Source organism: Anabrus simplex, chromosome 8 (genome assembly GCF_040414725.1).
Source record: "Anabrus simplex isolate iqAnaSimp1 chromosome 8, ASM4041472v1, whole genome shotgun sequence".
Taxonomy (NCBI): Eukaryota; Metazoa; Arthropoda; class Insecta; order Orthoptera; family Tettigoniidae; genus Anabrus; species Anabrus simplex.
In genome coordinates, this window is record NC_090272.1 from 215,966,213 (window position 1) to 215,988,955 (window position 22,743).

The window sequence follows — 22,743 nt, forward strand, 5'->3', positions numbered from 1 at the left end:
TAGGAACATACCTGGAATTCGTGTCAATGTTGGATTAGTATCCCCATCCAACAGCTCGTGGATAATATTCTCCCAGTCCTTCAGCACTATCCTTTTATTCCCCGTTTGGTTTAGGTCGCACTTTTGTTTCACCCTCATTTTCATGTTGTTTATCCTTTTCGTAATGGTGCCGATCTCAACTTTCTTGCCGCACATAGCTATCAATTTCATTTGAATTGCTTCCAACGATTCGGATTTTTCTTTCCGAACCGCCGGCAGTTGGGACTTACTAAAAAGTACCGCATGTTCCCGCAACATATTCGAAAATGTTACCGGATGAATACTTTCCATATCGACGAACTTCACGAACGAACAATCAGTGCAAACTACAAAGTTACAAACCAAACCGGATCCAGTTGAGGTTATGTTGCGATTGGAACCAAACAAGATAACAGTTGACGATCGTACACAACATGAGTATCTACTCAGTTTCAAACGATCCACATGGCAGTGCGCTTGAGTATCTACTCCATCACAGGAGAATCTTTTTATTCTTACCAAATGGAGTACATACTACTTGGACTGAGAATATACTCCTACTAAATGCTCATGCTCATGAGTATGTAGTTTGAGTAAGTACTCACGTTTTATTCATACCACCCATTATAATAGTCCTTGCTGTTCAAAGGAATAAATAATAAAAAAGATGGTGTAATTATGTTTATATATACACATTTTTTGTATATGTGTCTTGATTAAATAAATATCATATAACCTTTTTTGTGTATTATTTATTTCACCACCTTCCTTATTGTTAAAATAAAAACAACCAATATATATAAATTTATTATTTTTTATTTTTACAAATTAGCTCTTTTACATTTAATTACATATATAATCACTTCATTTATACTTTAATAACAATCAAATAGGTACACAAATAATTTATTAGTTCCTGTACATACATTTTAATTAGTACATGAAACATCATACTTCTTATACTTCTTTACTATCACCATCAATGCAGTAATGACCCCACGCTAAAGTTGAAATACCATCTGATTGGATGTATCGTTGATCATCATCTGGTGTTAAAACTACTTTGTTTTGACACACAGTAAACACATGATGATTTGATTGTATAGAATACTGATTTTTCATCATATGCTTATTTTCTCTGAAACACTCCTCATAATCATCTATTGTCAAATTCGCTGTAGATTTTACACCTTTGGCTTTTGTTACAGTTTTCTTTTCTGTTTTTATAGCATACATTTTTGCTCTAAGTCCAATAAATTTACAAAACAACACACCTGACAATTCATCCTTCATGTAGCCTATTTCACGTCTATTCATTCTAGGAATTCTGTAAGGATTATCCTCTGAATAGTCTCCTGTATCAAACCATTCAGCAATATCTTCCTTTATATCTGCGTAAACATCCGTAGTTTTTATATGATAAATAAGGCTATCTGTATCAGTATACACTAATGTAAGGTCTCCCTCCTTTGGATACTTTTGCTTCATGTACGCATAATGAAAATCAACTACCTTTGTTTTAGATAAGTCTAATATCGCCATTCCTACAAACATTGGTTTATCGCTCTTGACTATCACCCTTTCCATTTCAATAGCTGCACACGATTCATCAAAAATGACTCGTTTCTTAAAGGTAGGTTGCGCTATTAAACGCCCAGCACCAAAAGGTCCATCCCAACGTGTCGTCAATTTAACATCCCTAAACCTTCTCACATTCATCAGTGTGCGACCAAAAACGGAATTATTCATTAACTTGAAAAAGTTTTTATCAAGATCGTTTGTGCTTTGCTTACGTTTTTCTGTATTCTATTCAATGTAAGGTTTCATCCAAGGAGCTTGATTAAATTGTAGTATTGTGTAGATTTTTAAACATTGCAAACCATACTTTAAACATTGTTTCAAGTTTCGATAATGCAACACATACCGATGTTTATTATGTAGTGTTGTCGTAAGTTTAGGAAGAGCCTTTTGTGCAGGAGATTTCCTCATTTCAGGACAAAGTGGAAAATCGTTATGCCAATCATGTATTTCTCTAGGATATAATAAATCCACTTCTAAAATATAACCTATTTCAGATTCATCATCTACATTTAGCACATCAAATTCATCTACATTTTCTACCCAAGAAAAATTGCCTACTGGGAGATACTGCATCATAGCCCACCCATATAGGTTATTTACATCCAAGTACAGTAAATAAGAGTCGGGTATTTCTGGGTTGTAATCGCTCATGTATTTATTGTTAGCTTCAACATACCTATGAGCACAATATACTACTCCTCCTCGAATACCTCTTTCTACAAATTGCATCATATCCACATCAGTGATGAGTTCTATGTGAACTTTAGTTGTCTTTAGAAGCGAACTCCAAGCTAAACCAGGAGCAGTAAAATAATGAGCAGGATCCAACCCATAAGTCTCTCTGCACACCTTTCTAAAGTTTTCAAAAATATCTGCCAAAAGTAGCACATCAGTTTTCAAATACAAATCTGAATAGTCACCCAAAGTAACACAATTAAAAGTTTTCCATACACGTTGTGCTCGTTCATATTCTATCTCAGAAATAGAACTACCAGTAAGCAAACTACCAAACATATCTTTTGGTGGTAAACTTCTTTCATCTAATACGTTTATTTCCTTTACATATTCGTAAGGAAAAACACCTTTTTGACACATCAATTCGAAATGAACAGCATCTGGAAAATATTTCCGCGTGATATGTTTAGCATCATTGTTCATGTACAAAGCACATTTCTCTAATGAACTGCCTAAGAAGTTGAATGAATCAAGAAATCGTAATTGCAACGACCTGAAAGCTTTACTATCAACAACAGGAACAACTTTAGTAAACGACTTATAGTGTTCTGTATTAGTAGGTATTAATGTTACCCTTCCTGGATTAAATACCTCACTCGCATTATCATCATTCTCCTCTACCTCTACAATCTTCTCACACAATTGTTTGATAATAAAATGACTATCGTATCCACTCAAATTATGAAAAAGACTGGTATGTAATTCGGTAAGGTGTACTGTAGATTACAACACTGGTGACTAGCACCACGAAATTTTCCAGTTAAGCGGTCATGATCTTTAACTTTAACATATGTTGCGACAAACTCTTTTTCGCAAATATGACAAGTAGTTGCTCCTAAATATTCTTCTTCCTGATCTCTATTAAGTTCCTCTTTCGGAACTACTTGAGCACAATAATGTGCTATATCTTGAACAATACTAGATAATTCTCTAACAAACCATTCGCAACAATCGTGTCCGCGATATAAATTAAATCTACTGTATGTTTCATTGTAAGAACAATGCAAATAGTAAGCGATACTGTGCGCTCTGTGATAATTCAAGGGAGCTGTATAGGAAGTTTCATTGTTTGGCATAGCCGCGTCAATCGGGTTCAAAACGCATTCAATGTCAGCATAAATAGTAAAAGGAACTATTTCTTTATGTTTATAATGAATGAACTTGATTATTTTTTCATGCTCTTTCGGCATTTCTAACTTTACAGGATTAAATTGACTACACGTAACCATGTGGTTATCTAGTCTGGGTTGTGTACCAAAGTATGATAAACAGCGTTCACACACATAGATCTTATGATTATGTTTGTTAACTGTTGAAGACACTAACCGAGATAGAGATTTGATCCACGAAAAATAGTATACAACGTTATCTTGTTCCGTTTGGAGCAGCAATAGGTTTACATGCTTCCTTGCAGAACCCTCTAATTTCTTTGTAATGTAAATAGGTACAATTGTAAACGGTTGATTGCTATCTTGTCCTGCATACATCCACTTTCCATTTTCATACATTACTCCATACACATTCACCGATATATCGTTTTGGTTTTCAAATTTAGACAACTTTTGCATTTCTATAGGAAATGAAATTCCTTCTAAGTTTAAAACACTTCTATAGTGTGGATATGATGATCGACGCTCGGTATGCGTTCTTGCTGGGTTAAGAGCAGCTACAATTGACCATGCAAAACAGTCATCATCGTTGCATTGTACATTAACAACAGCTTTCTTATCCCGTATGGCTTTAGGTAATTTCAAATGGTGACCCGCATGAAATCCTACATATGAATTTATGTTGATTCGCAGTTCCAACAGAGACTTAAGAGCCCACCCAGAATCTCTCTCTGGATAGCGACTCAATTTGGTTAAGGTCTCTTGCACAACATTTTCTTCATACAACTCTCGTAAATCTGTTGCAATAGTAATAATATGATTTTTTATGTTGGTGTGAAGTTTAGTTGTCTGATCCGAACTAGGCAATATGTGTTCAGATATCAATGATGTGTTTACTTTAAGCGCACTACTTTCTAACGCTTTTTGCACATACTTTTTAAACCATCTGTAACACCTTTCCAAAAACAATTTAGGATCCTTCAACTCACAATTATTTCTAATTGACCCTGTAAACATACGCGTCCTGTAACTAGTTTCTAGTAATGTCCAAGCCATACAACATTTTTCTACTCTTACAGTTACTTTGCTTAAACAATTGTTTTGTATACAATTCTTTAGACTGTCAACTAGATTTACCCAATATGTATTCAATTCATTTGTATTTTCAATTAACGTGGGTTCATAGATTGAAAGATGAGTTGATGGAATAACGTCTACAGACACATTCAACCCTCTGTCCAAACCACATTGTTCTAACATACTCTCTACGGTGGTGTATGTGTCACTTAAAAATTCTTCAAATTTATGATTGTTTGTTACATTATCCAAAGAAAAGAAAAGTTCTTCTGACAACCTCAAACGTTTTGGTTCCATCATTGTTTACATAATTTCTCTATTTTTTTTATAAAAAAACAGCAATAACAGTTATGTACATCCGCATGAATCCACCATTGCGGAAGGAATGTATAACGCTACTAGAACAAGGAATTAGTTTCAAATCACACTTGTTCTCAAGACTTCATAACAAATGCTAATGATATACCTTACTGTACATATCAATAAACATTAATACATTTGACATAATTTCTTTACTTTAAATAGACAGTAATGACAGTTGCTGTACACAGTATGTACATCCGTATTGTAGTCCAATAACTGTTTTTGAATCCACAAATACGGGGAATGTATAACGTCACAAGAACAGTGAATTAGTTCGGAATCACACTCATCTTGAAGACTGCATAACAAATGCTGTTGATATATCTTACTGTATATATCAGTAAACACTATCACATTTGATTTAAACCTTAGAGTTTTGTAGTTATAACCAGAAATTATTAAAAAATGAGCATTTTTATCCAACCCTGGAGTCTGTAATATCACACGTAACACACACTCATCAACATTTTTCCTGTGCTCTTGATAGTATTCTTTCGAAGAATCTGATGTGTATACAGTAAACGTTAAGGGTGTAATATTGTTTAACCAACAGTCTTCTTCTTCTTCTGCCTTACAACCCTCAAGACATGAAGAAACTATAACTAACTGTTCGATTGCTTCTCTCTGTCTTACACTTATATGCTTATATTTCATATTTTAGGCACACATATAAACAAAAAACAGCTTAGGCACACATATAAACACAGCTAAAAACTATGGTAGATAAAACATAGGTATGGAAGATTCTAGCGCCTTCTCCTCCTCAGCAGACTACCCTTCCCTATACATGCATGAACAATGTTAAAATATTAAAGCAAACATTTTAAACTTTCTATTTAACAAAATCTACCTCGTTACGTGAATTTATTTTGCCTTTATATATGAGCTTCAATCCCCTTTGATTTAATTCCTCCACGTCGTTATCGGTTAGTTCTTGGTACTGAGCTGGTAAAAATACTGATGTTGCCACCTCTTCGTCACCAGATTTTTCTAAAATATCTGCAACAATTCGCCTCCCGTACCGAGTTTTAACAGCCTGGTACGAGAGTACATTGTAAACTTCATTGACCGCTAATTGATCTAGCGGTTTATACTCGCTTCCTCTTGATTTGGATAAAGTAGAAAGTTTCTTCAACAAGTCCATTACTTGATGGCAAACAGTTAAATCACACTCTGAAACCAAAAAAAAAAGAAATCCTAATATTATCCTCTCTATTCAATCAAGTTATAACTTATTACATTGCGTTACAAAGAAACGGAGAGAAAAACTTACCAAAAGATTAGGTGTGAATCAAATCTCTGGTCAATCCCGAACAGCAAGAGCAGCAATCAAGGATATATGTAATAGATCACTGATGTACACAAGCAAGGTCGCAGAACCAGCGAATACGTTTCCACAAACGAATGCTGGCTATATATATACTAAACTCATCGCAGCGGGAGAGCGCACGTGCAAACCAACTTAGCGGGAGAGCGCACGTGCATGCATGTTTAAAAATAGGAGATAAAGGATGCTGGCTCAGCGGGAGAGCGCACGTGCAAACCAACTCAGTGGGAGAGCGCACCTGCCACACACAAAAGAACAAAGGAAGCGGGGGAAACGAGGCTGACTCAGCGGGAGGGGAGCGCACCTGCCACACACACACAGCTCCACAAAGGGGAAACGTAACCCCGCCAAGGGGGTGGAGGCCACACCCCTGCCCCCACCACCCTGCACGCGCGCGTGCACGCTCACCTCCCCTCCTCATCCACCCCCACAGAGCACACACCCACCCACCCCCTCAGCACCACCCACTCTACCAATCAGAGCAAAGCCCCGCCCCCACCCACCCACCCACCAATCAGAGCACAGACCACGCCCCCACCCCCAACCAATCAGAGCACAGACCACGCCCCCCCCCCCCAAAGTGGATCAGAACCGGCGTCACACCACTACTCTTAAGTACAGTGTAGGTATCAGAGAAGGCAGCCTAGTATTTGGGATTAATAAGAGTAAAAGGTTTGTCAAGGGCAGGTATCAGTTTTATATCTGAGAAAGGGGCAACAGACTGTTCCAATATCTGTCAACAGGCCAACAGACAGGAGTCTACATCAAAGAAAGGACAATAAGTTCCACCTTTTCAATACTATATATTGTGTGAAAGTTTTACATTACAGTTAAAATATCACAACTTTTGTACATTCGGTACCAGTTTCGACAGATTCCCTGTCATCATCAGCCGAGAATAATTAAACAAAGACAAGTATAGATCATGATTCTTATGGTGTGATTACAATGGTGGATTAAAAATATACATTATATGATTAAAATAGTATATATATATATATATATACACAAATAAAAGGTAAGTAAAATGGGAATGGTCATTATTCTATGAGGTGTACACCTTAATATTTCTAATTAAACGGTTAATTTGTTAAAAGAGATTTTGTTCTTGTAATATATAATTAGGGCCTATAGTGAAATTTGATTGTAGGCTTAATTCTGTAATATTTTAACTTTTTGACCAGTCAATTCATTGAAGTTATGTAGCCATGTTTGACACATTAAAAAGGTAAACAAACATTTAGTCGAATGGTGTTCCACATAAAATATGTACAATAAAATTCGATTGGAGCTTCAACTTGGACTTAAGAATTATAATTCTTCCATTCGACTAAATATTTGTTTACCTTTTTAATGTGTCAAACATGGCTACATAACTTCAATGAATTGACTGGTCAAAAAGTTAAAATATTACAGAATTAAGCCTACAATCAAATTTCACTATAGGCCCTAATTATATATTACAAGAACAAAATCTCTTTTAACAAATTAACCGTTTAATTAGAAATATTAAGGTGTACACCTCATAGAATAATGACCATTCCCATTTTACTTACCTTTTATTTGTGTATATATATATACTATTTTAATCATATAATGTATATTTTTAATCCACCATTGTAATCACACCATAAGAATCATGATCTATACTTGTCTTTGTTTAATTATTCTCGGCTGATGATGACAGGGAATCTGTCGAAACCGGTACCGAATGTACAAAAGTTGTGATGTTTTAACTGTAATGTAAAACTTTCACACAATATATAGTATTGAAAAGGTGGAACTTATTGTCCTTTCTTTGATGTAAATCTTGTTTCAATACGGAACCTAAATATGAAATTCTTAACGTTAAAAGACAGGAGTCTGACGTGGTTTGTCATTTTGAAGAGCCTTGATACAGCTGTAGTAGCCAAGACAGTCAGGTAATCTGGTGTGGAAAGCAACCAAAACTACCGCATTACATTTCCCAAGATTATCTCTCTTTTACAGACCAACTAAAACAAAAAGTGGGAGTTCACGTATTTGGGTAACTACAAGAAAAGGCTCCCCACCATGAATGTTGGAAAGCTATCATCAGAGAAGCACACCAGGCAGATGGCTGATACACCATGGATAGATGCTACTTTGCTAGTTGCTTTACATCACACCGACACAGATAGGTCTTATGGCGACGATGGGACAGGAAAGGGCTAGGAGTGGGAAGGAAGTGGCCGTGGCCTTAATTAAGGTACAGCCCCAGCATTTGCCTGGTGTGAAAATGGGAAACCACAGAAAACCATCTTCAGGGCTGCCGATAGTGGGGTTCGAACTTACTATCTCCCGAATACTGGATACTGACATAATATATTTTTTGGAAATGAGACATAGCTCTCATAGTGCATTGGCACTGCTGGTGGCTTCAAATAGCCTATGCAGTGGCCTCCATGGTATGCACTAACCTTGCGTCTTGGGTGGTGTGCTAAGTCCCAACTGACGAGCCTAACTTAGCACACGAGGGCGAAACGCAGGCAACCAAGAATGAGTTAGCTGGAAAATTTATAATGTCCAATAACGGACTATTATATTGGTATTATAAATTTACTCATTCAGGACAAATATTTTAGGTTCCCTATGGGAATCAACACCTACATCATTTGATGGCCAGGCAGGCATCTATTTTTTGGAAATGAGACATAGCTCTCATAGTGCATTGGCACTGCTGGTGGCTTCAAATAGCCTATGCAGTGGCCTCCACGGTATGCACTACCCTTGCGTCTTGGGTGGTGTGCTAAGTCCCAACTGACGAGCCTAACTTAGTACACGAGGGCGAAACGCAGGCAACCAAGAATGAGTTAGCTGGAAAATTTATAATGTCCAATAACGGACCATTATATTGGTATTATAAATTTACTTATTCAGGACAAATATTTTAGGTTCCCTATGGGAATCAACATCTACTGGATACTGGCCGCACTTAAGCGACTGCAGCTATCGAGCTCGGTCATGGATAGATGAAATTCGTTACTAACAATATAAAGATGAATGCTGGTAGCCATAGAAATTAAGGAGGGCACCACTTAATTTTCTGCAATGCATGATCCTGTACTAAATATGATCTTGGTAAACTTTCAAGAAATTGAGGTCTATAAAATCTCTGGGCTTAATGATAAGTGTGACAAGAGTGTGGAAGAACAAACTCAAGTATAATAGAACACTAATGGTGAGAGCACAGGAATTTCAAACTCTCCAGTACATACCTGAACATCAGTGCCCATGGTGTATGTCTTCCCAGTGCCAGTGTGTCCATATGCCATAACAGAACAGTTGAAGCCTTCCAAGAACTTCTCCACTATTGGCTCCATTAACTCACTGTACACAGTCTGCTGGTTATCGTCGATAAAAACATGATCGAAGGAAAACTTGTGGTTCTTAATGGATATAACCTGTGAAGAAACAAAACAACATAGGAGCAATCATACAGCACAAAAGTCTCCAGCAACTTAACTTTCAGTACCTTTATTGATAATTAAATTTACATACACATGCATACCAACTTACTGTTAAGAAGTCTTATAAAGCACAAATCTCTTTCAAAAGTGAATAGATATATGAACCACTTGATGTTGCAAGGGGACTTCTGCAGTCTTTACAAAATGTTCGGCTTTGATGCGATACTACAGATGATAGTTAGGGCCACCATTTAGTGTTGAAAGGACACCTCTGCAGTCCACACCAAGGCTGTACCGAGCTTGTGAAATCTCTGTGTGATGTTAAATGGAGACATCTGCTGTAGATGTCCCCACTGAACATGAATTATGCAGATCACCACTAGAGGGTACCAGCGCTGCACAGCAGACATTCTGCTTGTTACTGTGTGGAAAGTTGTGTTGTGTGAACCACACTGTTAACTCAGGTAGTTTTGCAATTAAAGTGTGAACTGTCATAATGTCTTCAAGTGAAACTGATAGCAGTGGAAATGTTTCAAGTAAGAAGAGGAAAAAGGGAGCAATTAATTCTCATCTTAACCTGCGCAATATCTGAAAGGTGGCTAGACATTCTGGAAAAGCACTTCAAAACAGCAAAGGGAAATCTGTATCTGCCAAGCTTGTAGCTACGTCTTGTGGGTAAGTTTGAGACAATTTCTTGTTTATATACCTACCTGCCTAACACGGATGTATACATATTTTTGTTCCAGTACAATCTGATGGTATTCAATAATGATAATAATATAGCATTATACAGGCATAATGGTATGCATTTCAGTAATAGAAAACTTCCTCCCATGTTTCAGGTACAAAACTGTTAACTGACTCGACTCGTGGACAACAGAAGAAAAGGAAGGTATATATGTTTCTTTTCTGAACTGAAAGTGAAAGATGATGTGAAGTGGAAACTCCTAAAAGAAGGTTGTCTTCAGTCATTAACAAGGGTCCAAAACCATTTTCTGTCAGGTATTATCTTTCATATGGTGTGAAGAAAGCAGTTGTGCATAAAATAGGGTTTCTGGCTGTATATGAAATTACAAAGAAAATAATTTCAAAACTGTTACTGAATAACAATGTCCCACATGATAAGATGGGTAAAACTGCCAATAATTTCCTTCCAGCTAACTTGGTAGCTGAAATGAATGAGCACATTGCTTCTTTCCCATATGAAATCAGGCACTATTTAAGTTCTTCATTGAAGGTCAACAGGTTTAAATTCTTCAACAAAAAAATTCTGCAACACAAAGGCATAGTGTTGTATACTAGTTATCTTTACTTCAAGGAAATTTTTTATTTAAAGTTCGGACAGCACCAGAAAGACGCCTCTTCAAAATATGAGGAACTAAGAATGAAAATGAATAGTAATGAGTTGGGTGATGCTGCCAAGAGGGCTGCACAAGCTGAAATTATGGTTCACAAATGAGAAATCAAACAATTTTATACTGCTTTGAAACAATCTGAATCTGTGGATGACAAATCACATGCAATACTCATCAATTTTATGTCCAATGTGTCTTTAACCTGTCATACCTGTGCAAAATTTGCACTATTTCAGGCAACTTACAGTAAACACCTTCGGAGTACAAGACATGGAATCAGGCAAAATGACTTACTAGGTTTACTATGAAAATGAAGGTGGGAAGGGAACTAACAATGTTTGCCCACACCTCCAAACCTGTATCGATTCATTCATTCATCCGAACGTTAAACAACTTCTGATTTTTGCAGATAACTACCCAGTCTTACCATAAATACTGTCCCAACTTTTGAGGGTGGCTGTACTTCCACCCAAACGAGGGAGCGGCTACAAAACCGGTATCGTGAGGCGTGAGTCATTGTTGGTTGAGTTCCAAAAGTGTACAGTTGTCAGTTTGAAGTTTTCAAGATGGAATGGGGGGAGTATGAGAATTGTGTGGCCATGATAGCATTACACAAGGTAGGGCAATCACCAGGGGAGATTTTTAAAACCCTTCAGAAGCTGAAAATTAGGAAGAAATTTGTTTACCGCACTATAAATCGATTTGTTGAGGTTGGAACTGTGAGAGATCGCCTGCGGCAAGAAAGACCACGCACAGTACGAACGCCAGAACTCATCAAAGCAGTGGCAGCTCGTGTGGGACAAAATCTGGTAAGGAGACAGTCAGCGATAGCTCGTGAGTTACAGATATCAAAAATGTCTATGTCTCGCATGTTAAGCATTGACCTGGGACTCCATGCTTGGAAACGACGCAAAGGACATCTCCTGACAAATAAACTGAAGCGCCAGAGGCTCCTAAAATCAAAGCGCTTACTTAAGCGCTACGCGGCTAATGGTCATCGTCGAATCCTGTTTACGGATGAAAAGATTTTCAGTGTTGAGGAGACTCTCAATGCCCAAAACGACAGGGCATATGCCCATTCCTCTAGAGAAGCTGGTGAAAAGTCTCAAAGGATCCAGAGGGATCATCATCCCTCATCAGTTATGGTGTGGTGGGGTGTGAGCTTCGAGGGCACAACGGAGCTCCATTTCTGTGAAAAGGGAGTCAAAACTTCAGCTAAAGTATACCAGAAGACAGTGCTTGAGGGAATGGTCAAGAATCTCAACAAAACCCTCTTCCATGGACGGAACTGGAGCTTCCAGCAGGACTCAGCCCCAGCGCACAAGGCACAGGCAATCCAGCAGTGGTTGGAGGCAAATTTTCCTGATTTCATTTCCACTTCAGACTGGCCGTCTGCAAGTCCAGATTTAAACCCTTTGGACTACAAATTGTGGTCCACGCTTCAGGAGATAGCTTGCAAGAAAAGACATTCCAATACTGAAAGCTTAAAGCAGTCTCTTTGGAAGGCAGTTGCAGAATTTCCAGTTGATGTGTTGCGTAATGCCATTGATGAGTGGCCACAAAGACTTAAGGCCTGTGTGTGTGCAAATGGTGGCCATTTTGAATAATTATTTGTGGTTATGGTTCATAAGGCATCTATATAACACTTGTTACTGGGATATGAAAATATCTCTAACCATTTTGTGTCAATTTACTTAAACGTTTGGAACAGTATTTATGGTAAGACTATGCCCTATGGGCAAAACAAGAACCAGGCAATAAATCAATTCATTATGGCATTGACTGAACTCAAAATGTTTGAATCGATGGAGATTATCTACCCTTTACGAGGCCACTCTTTCGTGCCATGTGACAGGGATTTTGCTGTGATAAGAGAACTCTGAGGCAAATTGAGAGACTTTATACATTGGATGAGTATGTTTCTACTATTAAAGGAGCATCTACATATCCTAATAAATTTGTAGTAATAACAACACATCATGACAGTGTATACGATTTCAGTAAGTGGTACAGTCAATATTACAAAAAGACCTGCCTAAGTGATGATTTGTATGGCAGAAACATGCCGAAAGCAGCGAAAATGTTATTTAAACTATCTCAGTACCATCAATTGAAATACAATAACTCCAATCCAGGAGTACTGCTGGAAAACCAGTCGTCAATGGCATAGTCAAGAACTCATTCAGACTGAGAAATACCCAACAAAATTTGACTCTACCAATTCAATAAGCAACAACTAGGAAGCCAATTATGGCAAATAAAAATGGACGACATTAAAAAAACGCTAAAATTTATCCCTCACGAGCACCCGGACTACTGGCGTGGAATTCATGTCTACCCAATCAGACAAGAAATCCAAGTTGAACAATATGGGGAATAGTATGTACTGTACTCTTTGTGCATAATATTATTGTTTTGACATTATTTCATTACACCAAACTGCTGTTACTGAAATTGGTTTCTGTGTTTCAATGATTCTTGCACTGATACTGTATTTCATTTTCATACCACTATTAAGTTTGGCATTATTTCTTCAGTGTTCATACTGAGACTTGGATTTGGTTTGGTATCCCTTACTACAGTACCCAAGACAATTTACTCCTCCTTCACCTTTACTAACAATGTTTAGCAATTAACAAATGTCTTCCGAAAACACAATGCTTACAGGACTACAAATAACAACACCAATTTATTCCATAATTTCACACAATCAATAGTACAAACAAATTATTAAATTTGGGAGTCTACAAGGCTAAATTGCTATAAATATCCTGCAAGTCATATGGGGGCAAAAAGGGAGAAATTGTAATAAAATTATGTTAAGCATTCAAAGGCAATTAGATAAAACAAATTTTCTGCAATGAGCCAATGATAAATTTTAATCATGAATTCACTACAATAAAACAGGAAGTGGAAATTTTACACTTTTCACAAAAAGGCACCTTCCTTAACATACTGGAGAACACATACATTCACACGGATCAATTTTGCAACCCATCTTACAATTTGAATGAAATTAATGACACTGCTAACAATATCATCCCATTGGTAAATATTCCAAGAGTAAGATCGATACTTCACAAGTCAGCCCCATTCGTGATGCAACCTGTTCAACACTTTACCCTACCCCACTCCCATTCCAAAAATGGCAATTCAAAACCCGACATCAGTAACACTCAAATTGTCACACATTCACGAGATGTGGACGACTCGTACTCCAGCGGGGCCAACTTCGGAGTGAGTTTCCAATCTACATTTTAAAGTAAATTTCTCTAGCATTTATACAGTATTTATTCTCACTCTCAGATCTTTTGCATCTTTCAGACGTTCATCTGCTTTCCCAACTCATCCGTTTGAACATTTTAAGCCATATTGACAGAACGTCAGAAGATAAATTATCCTGTTTGATTCAAGAACAAAATCTGTCTTGTCAGGTCAACAACATGTTGACCACATCATAATTAATAAGTTATCTACATCACTCAGCATCTCAACTTAGAAATGTTCACTTCTAGTCAAGCAATTCAATCAAACCAAGGTCTGTGTTCTGTTTCAAAAAAATTTAATATGCCCTTCACATCCGAAAAGAAGCACAGTGTTTCAAATAGGACGTTCTCTTCATCAAGCACTAATTTTTCACAATTTCCTAAGATGTCCAGTGTTTTAATATGTTTTTAGCCCCAATCCATGAAAAACACACAGGGAGTTTTTGTCCAGGCTCTAAATAATTACGAATGTGTAATGTCATAGGATTGTGCTTACGGGCTGTCCCTTTCAATACCTTTTCCTCAAACTGTCAGCTAGTGGTGGGGGGAGTTTTAGCCCAGCAACAATCACATAGTTGGTGTGAGACCACTTTTCATGAATGCCTGGAGCTCTCCTCCATGTACAATCCACACGTTTCTCAGCGAGGCAGAATTTTCATTCGTGTGCGACCTCTTATGTTACGGAAATTATGGAAACATTTATGCTCAATGGGTAAATATTTCAGTAGTGGAGTGCTTTCTGACATTCTGCGTTGACATGGAAGACGAAAACGAAAGAAATCGGAGACTGTCGGACACTGCAGAACGTGAGGAGCGGCAAGAACTGCTAAATGCGAATAGGGAAGGTCCATTTCGAAGACAGTTCTTCACTAAAAAAGCAGAAAAGATGCCAATTGATGGTGATGCTGATGTGTTGGAAGACAATTCCCATTCCAAAATGTATGTTCCTGAATTACAGGAACTAGGTAAACTACACTAGTGTCCAAAAGTGAATCATAATCACTAAACGAGGCCATACCGCCTGATAGGAATGTCAGATGGATTGCTGAAAAAATGGAAGCTGAATCACGCACCATATGTCACACATTTGTCCAAAAAAATAGTGTCAGAAAGGTTCTGATAGCTAAGGTACACCTTTGATAACAACTACCAAAACTTGGCAATGTCTTTCACAACAAAATATGCTGCAACGTGGTATGCTCTCTATCAGATGGTCCAAGAGCTCTTGTGGCAATCGATCCCATTCCTTCAAAAGAGCAATGCAAAGGTCTTGGAGGGTCCATGGTGGAGGCTGACTGGATACAATTCGCCTGCCCAATGCATCCCAGGCATGTTATATAGGATTCAGCTCCGCAAACCTCGATGGCCAGTCCATGCGATGAATGTCTTCCCCAGCCAGAAATTCATCCACCAGAGCAGCACGGTGTGGTCGGGCATTATCGTCCGTTAAAGGAAGTCTGAACCAACTGCACCTCTGAAGAGTCGAACATGTGGTCTCAATAACTCATCCCTGTATCTCCAAGCGTTACGAGTATTCCTCGGACCACCCACGAAGATGTGCAGATCCGTACGGCCATACAACATGCCGCCGCTCAACACCATGATGCCACCGCCACCATACTGGTCCCATTCCACAATGTTCCTGTAGTTGGTTGTTTCCAGATTAATGTGCAACGGGAATCAAACTGAAGTGAGATTCATCTGTGAAAAGCACATGCCTGCATTCATTCAGGGTCCAGTTTCGATTTTAATGGCTCCACAGTAAACGGGACCGTCTCTGTGCTGAGCCTCCGGTACACAGTTTGCCATGAAACGGCAACCCCTGAGACGGCCCCAAGCAAATGCTCTATTGGACGCCCAGTTAACACATGGATCGAGACTGTAAACAGATAGGGAATCCAGAGATGTAGCCAAGGGGGGTGGGGGCATGTTACTGGGGGCTAGATCCCACCCCATGGAACTTCTACAAACATACATACATACATTTTCATTACAGACTGTTATGCCTTTCAGCGTTCAGTCTGCAAGCCTCTGTGAATTTACTAAACGTTGCCACAATCCTCGATTTGCAACTAGTGGTATGGCCTCATTTAGTTCACTACCTCTTATCTTTAAATCGTTAGAAACCGAGTCCAACCATTGTCGTCTTGGTCTACCTCTACTTCTCTTACCCTCCATAGCAGAGTCCATTACTCTCCTAGGTAACCTATCCTTCTCCATTCACCTCAAATGACCCCACCACCGAAGCTTCATCCATCGAGTTCATTCCTAAATTAGCCTTTACCTCTTCATTCCGAGTACCCTCCTGCCATTGTTCCCACCTGTTTGTACCAGCAATCATTCTTGCTACTTTCGTGTCTGTTACTTCTAACTTATGAATAAGATATTGTGAGTCCACACAGCATTTGCTCCCTAAAGCAAAGTTGGTCTGAAAACAGACCGATGTAAAGATAGTTTCGCCTGGGAGCTCACTTCCTTCTTACAGAATACTCTTGATCGCAACTGCGAGCTCACTGCATTAGCTTTACTACACCTTGATTCAATCTCACTTAGTATATTAACAACCTGGGAGAACACACAACCTAAATACTTGAAATTATCGACCTGTTCTAGCTTTGTATCATCAATCTGACATTCAATTCTGTTGAATTTCTTACCTACTGACATCAATTTAGTCTTCAAGAGGCTAATTTTCATACCATGCTCATTGCACCTATTTTCAAGTTCCAAGATATTAGACTGCAGGCTTTCGGCACAATCTGCCATTAAGACCAAGTCGTCAGCATAGGCCAGACTGCTTACTACATTTCCACCTAACTGAATCCCTCCCTGCCATTTTATACCTTTCAGCAGATGATCCATGTAAACTACGAACAGCAAAGGTGAAAGATTACAGCCTTGTCTAACCCCTGTAAGTACCCTGAACCAAGAACTCATTCTACCATCAATTCTCACTGAAGCCCAATTGTCAACATAAATGCTTTTTACCAACACTCCATGCTCATTTTACTACTCTATGAAGCCATTTCATCCCTGCATTCCCACTATAATTCACCATTTCAGGTCTAATTTCATCTATTCCTGCTGCCTTATGAAAACGGAGTTTATTTACCATCCTTTCCACTTCCTCAAGCATAATTTCACCAACATCATTTTCCTCCTCCCCATGAGCTTGGCTGTTCGCAACACCACCAGGATGATTTCCTTTTACATTGAGAAGATGTTCAAAATATTCCCTCCACCTCTCCAGTGATTCCCTGGGATCTATTATGAGTTCACCTGAATTAGTCAAAACACTGTTCATTTCCTTTTTCCCCTCCCTTCCTAAGATTCTTTATTACTGTCCAGAAAGGTTTCCCTGCTGCTTGACCTAGCCTTTCCAGGTTGTTACCAAAATCTTCCCATGACTTCTTTTTGGATTCAACAACTATTTATTTGTTTCACTCTGTTTCTTTCATCTACATACAAATCCCTGTCTGTATAAAGCACGCTACGTTATTTTAAGAGACATAAAACATATTGAATTAGATGACCTACGTAATGACGCATATAACTTACCGTGGGATGACATACGTAATTTTCATGACATTGACTCAAAAGTCAACAGATTCAACTCATTAGTGCTGAACTTGTATGACAAACATGCTCCGGAGAGGCAGGTAAGATTTACCCGCCCCCCTTCTCCCTGGCTGACGACCGAGATAAGATCTGTTATGGCCAGCCGTGACCGTTGGTACAGACAATTCAGACGAACACGTGACAAAGATGACTTTGAGCAATACAGGATACTTAGAAACAAAGTTAAACAGCTAATTAGAAACAGTAAATGCCGCTACTTTCAACAGTTAGGGAGAAATAATAATTTAAACCAAACCTGGAAGAAGTTACGATCTCTGGGTATAGGCAAAGCCGTAGAAGAGCACATTCCCACCATATCTCTAGATACCTTAAATGATTACTTTTCTCAGCCTAAAGTCGGACCAGTTCCATTACCAGCTAATCCCACAAACTTAGCACGCTCTTCCGAGTGCGACCAGTTCTCTTTCCACACCGTTAGCGCAAATGATGTTAAACGTGTGCTGTACTCTATCACTTCCGATGCGACAGGTAATGACGGTATCTCTATAAAATTAATTAAAAACATCATCGGGGCTGTACTACCAATACTGACTCACATATTCAACTACTGCCTGACCAATGGAGTATTCCCTAACGTTTGGAAAGACGCACTAATAAGGCCTATCCCGAAAAACAATACCTTGGATTCTCCATCAGATTACCGCCCTGTGTCCATCCTGCCACCCCTCGCAAAAGCACTCGAACGTCTGATTCATGCACAAATCACTGTATAACTGACCCAAAATTCCCTCCTTGACCCTTTTCAATCCGGCTTTAAAAAAGGACATGGTACCGCGACAGCATTACTGCGAGTTACGGACGACATCAGACAAGCGATAGACCAACGATATGTGACTGTAGCAACACTACTAGACCTAAGCAGCGCCTTTGACACAGTTAGCCCTGGGTTACTATTGCTGAAACTCCGTAGTCTCAACTTTAATATGACATCTCTTAAATTTTTTAGCTCCTACCTCACTGACCGTCGGCAACGAGTATCAGTAGGAACAATGTACTCAGGATGGCACAAGAAATCCATAGGTGTCCCGCAGGGGTCGGTTTTGGGCCCACTTTTATTTGTTGTTAGTGTGAACGACATAGGGAACGCATTGAAATATAGCAAGTACCATATCTATGCAGATGATCTTCAGATTTATTATCACTCATATCCACAAGACACAGATGTAGCCATTGACAGAGTAAATTTTGACTTACGACGACTGAATGACTATGCAAAAAATAACAGCTTGTTAATAAATCCTAACAAAACTCAGGCTATTATATTTGGTACCAAAATAAACCTCAACTTGTTGAAAAGTAGACATGTACCCCCAATTATTTTAAATAACATTGTCGTGCCCTATTGTACATCAGTAAGAAACTTAGGCGTTATAATGACTGAGACCCTCAACTGGACTGAACAAGTGACAAATACATGCCGTAAAGTGCAGAAATCCCTTTTTCCTCTCAAACGCTACTCTACTATATTTCCAAAAAATCTTAAAATACAACTGGTAAAATCCCTAATCTTACCAATTCTAGACTACTGCGACACTGTACTTACGGACATATCTCAAGACAGTAACAAGATGCTTGAACGGAGTTTGAACACCTGTATTCGATTCATATTTAAGCTGCGATATGGTTCTCACATTTCACCTTATTACAGGGAGTTGTCATGGCTTCGTGTTCATGAGCGTCGCAGTCTCCACATGTTGTCTCTTCTGCATGGAGTTCTAAACACAGGTGTACCGAATTATCTCTCTTCAAAATTTAATTACCTCTCCTCCTATCATAACCACGATACACGATCTGGCTCCTGTTTAACAATATCTCTCAGTCACTCCAGGACCTACAACCGCTCCTTTGTAGTCACTGCCGCGAGGCTGTGGAATACCCTACCTGCTACCATTAGGGATTTGCGTTCTCGTAGGAGATTAAAGATGGATTGCCGAAATCACTTTCTGAATACCTCTAGCTGACTTTTCGATGTGTGTAGTGTGAATGAGTGCGTGAATGAGCATATATTCATAATAATTAGAAATATATTTGCCAGTTATAGGTTTTTTTTTCTGTGTTTCCGTCTCTTATTATCACTAGTGTTAGTTTTATATTTATTATCATGTACACTTAGATTGTAGTGTTGTACATTCTATAACAGTTTTTTTATTACAATCTCCAAATTTTCTATTAGTACCATATTATTTTAAAAGATCTGTTGCATTTAAATATTATATGTACGTTAATCATTTTAAATATTGTGGTTAAGTGTAAGAGAGGGCCTTGAGCCCTAACTTCGCCACGAATAAAGACGAATTACTTACTTACTTACTTACTTGCCTCGGCCCTTGTTTGGAGCCATTTCTGATAAGCCTTCTTTTTACGTTTACAAGCTGCTCTCACTTCATCATTCCACCAAGATGTTCGCCTTTTCCCATCTTTACACACAGTTGTTCCTACGCATTCCCTTGCTGTTTCTGTATGCCACCCGTTCACTTTCTATATCCTGAACCTGCTTACAGTCTACTGTTCGAAACTTCTCACTAATCATACCCATGTACTTCTGTCTAATTTCCTAGTCCTGGAGATTTTCTACCCTTATTCGTTTGCAAACAGATTTCACTTTCTCTATACTAGGCCTAGAGATACTTAGTTCACTACAGATCAGATATGGTCTGTATCATCGAAAAATCCCCGGAAAACTCGTACATTCCTAAAACATTTCCTGAATTCGAAGTCGGTTAAGATATAGTTTATTATGGATCTGGTACCCCTAGCCTCCCATGTGTAGCGGTGAATAGCCTTATGCTTGAAGAATGTATTAGTAACAGCTAAACCCATACTAGCACAGAAGTCTAGCAAACGCTTCCCATTCCCATTAGCTTCCATATCTTCCCCACATTTACCAATCACCCTTTCGTATCCTTCAGTTCTATTCCCAACTCTCGCACTAAAATCGCCCATTAGCACTATTCTATCCTTGCTGTTGACCCTGACCACGATGTCACTCAATGCTTCATAAAACTTGTCAACTTCATCCTCATCTGCACCCTCCCATGGTGAATACACAGACACAAATCTAGTCCTAATTCCTCCAACTGACAAATCTACCTACATCATTCGCTCATTTACGTGCCTAACAGAAACTATATTGCGTGGAATGGTATTCCTGATAAAGAGCCCTACCCCAGATTCTGCCCTTCCTTTTTTAACACCTGTCAAGTACACTTTATAATCTCCTATCACTTCCTCGTTATCTCCCCTTACCCGAATATCACTTACTCCTAGCACATCCAGATGCTTCCTTTTTGCTGACTCAGTCAGTTCTACTTTTTTCCTTCCATAAGCCATCGAATTCCATTTTGTTCGCAATGTTGTTTCCAAGGAGTCCCTCGCCTGTCAAATGGGAGTGGGACTCCATTACTCCCATAGGTCCGAGACTTGCTTAAAATGTTCTGAGCTTGGTAAATTCATGCTACCCTACTTGCACATAGTCCAAGTGAGGATCTCTCCTCTAATGGGTTATGGACCACCGCTGGATTGTATAGTCCTAGCCGCCTGAGCACAAGGAGGGCCAGGACTCAGAATATGTCCGAGATGCCCACTCCCATTCCATAGCAACTGGTATCCCGACTCTCAGGACCACTTGTTAGGCCACTCAGCCGTTGCCCATGGTTCACGAACTAGGACGTGAAAACAGTAACCCACAAACTTTTACAAAATTACCGACAATGGGACAGGAAAGGGCTAGGTCTGGGAAGGAAGTGGCTGTGGCCTTAATTAAGGTACAGCCCCAGCATTTGCATGGTGAGAAAATGGGAAATCACGGTAAACAATATTCAGGGCTGCCGACAGTAGGGTTCGAACCCATCTCCCGAATACTCGATACTGGCCGCATTGAAGTGACTACCGCTATCGAGCTCCGTGAAAGTCGACTCAAAGTGTTGGCTCTTTTGAATATTCACACAGACAAAATTGTAAAACTAACAGGTCTCTTGAATCTATTTTCTAAGAAGACTCGAAAGTTGGATTTTAGATTGAAATCTGAACATACCATTTGTCATAAAACGATTTGCTTTGATAATATTTTTCTTGTTCTGTATTTTAACATAAGATTTTGTAATGTACCGGTACCGCATTCTGAATATCAATATAATTTACTTGTATAAGTTGTATCAATTTACTCATGCATGCGCGCACCACCCACCCACACACACACACCTCCATTATATTCTTCTTATCATTTTGTAACAATAACAACCCCCAACATCGGTCGATCTTGGCTACCCTACCGAGAGAATTTTACACCTAGGCGATTGATGATGGAACAGGCCACTTTGTCTAATGCCTGTTTGGATAACAATAATTATACTTACATTCGGATGTGATGGCTCTCTGAGAACAATATTCTCCTTCTCCTTCTCAAGAAGGGGCCTCACCCTCACCGACACAGAGACGGATTCCATTTCCAATTTTTAAAAATACACGTAATACATGCCACCTAACCGCACATAACAAGGAAGACAAAGAGTACAGAATCAATAAAACCGATTCAAATCAATCAATCTGTAATTGATGATAATATTGAGAAGTATCTGAAGCTCCGTTTCTAATAACAAGAAGGTGTGTTTCGATCTTTTTACCAAACAAGTTCTAACATGATCCGAACAAAAACACTTTTTTAATCCATTTCAAAATATAACCGCCAACAATTCAAGGAATTTCAACTAAGAAGAGAGTACTCATGAGAACACAAATAAATAAAGATCGATAAACAATCGAGAGACAATAGCAACTTACAATGCCCACCAGAGTGCACCACAAATCTTTTATGTCAGGTTTACGACTCTCAAAACTTACCACATA

At 38.8% G+C, this 22,743-nt stretch overlaps 1 protein-coding gene across 1 annotated transcript in view; it reads right to left on the reverse strand.

Moving 5' to 3' along the window:
• LOC136879371 (chromosome-associated kinesin KIF4B) overlaps positions 1-22,506 on the reverse strand; it is a 174,446-nt gene extending 151,940 nt beyond the window's left edge. Inside the window, exons 1-2 of the mRNA XM_067153187.2 lie at positions 22,254-22,506; positions 9,447-9,632 (exon numbers count right to left, since the gene is read on the reverse strand). Coding sequence (XP_067009288.1) covers positions 9,447-9,632; positions 22,254-22,343 — 276 coding nt within the window. The 5' untranslated portion in view covers positions 22,344-22,506. The remainder of the gene's footprint in view (positions 1-9,446; positions 9,633-22,253) is intronic.
• Between the last annotated feature and the right edge of the window lie 237 nt (positions 22,507-22,743).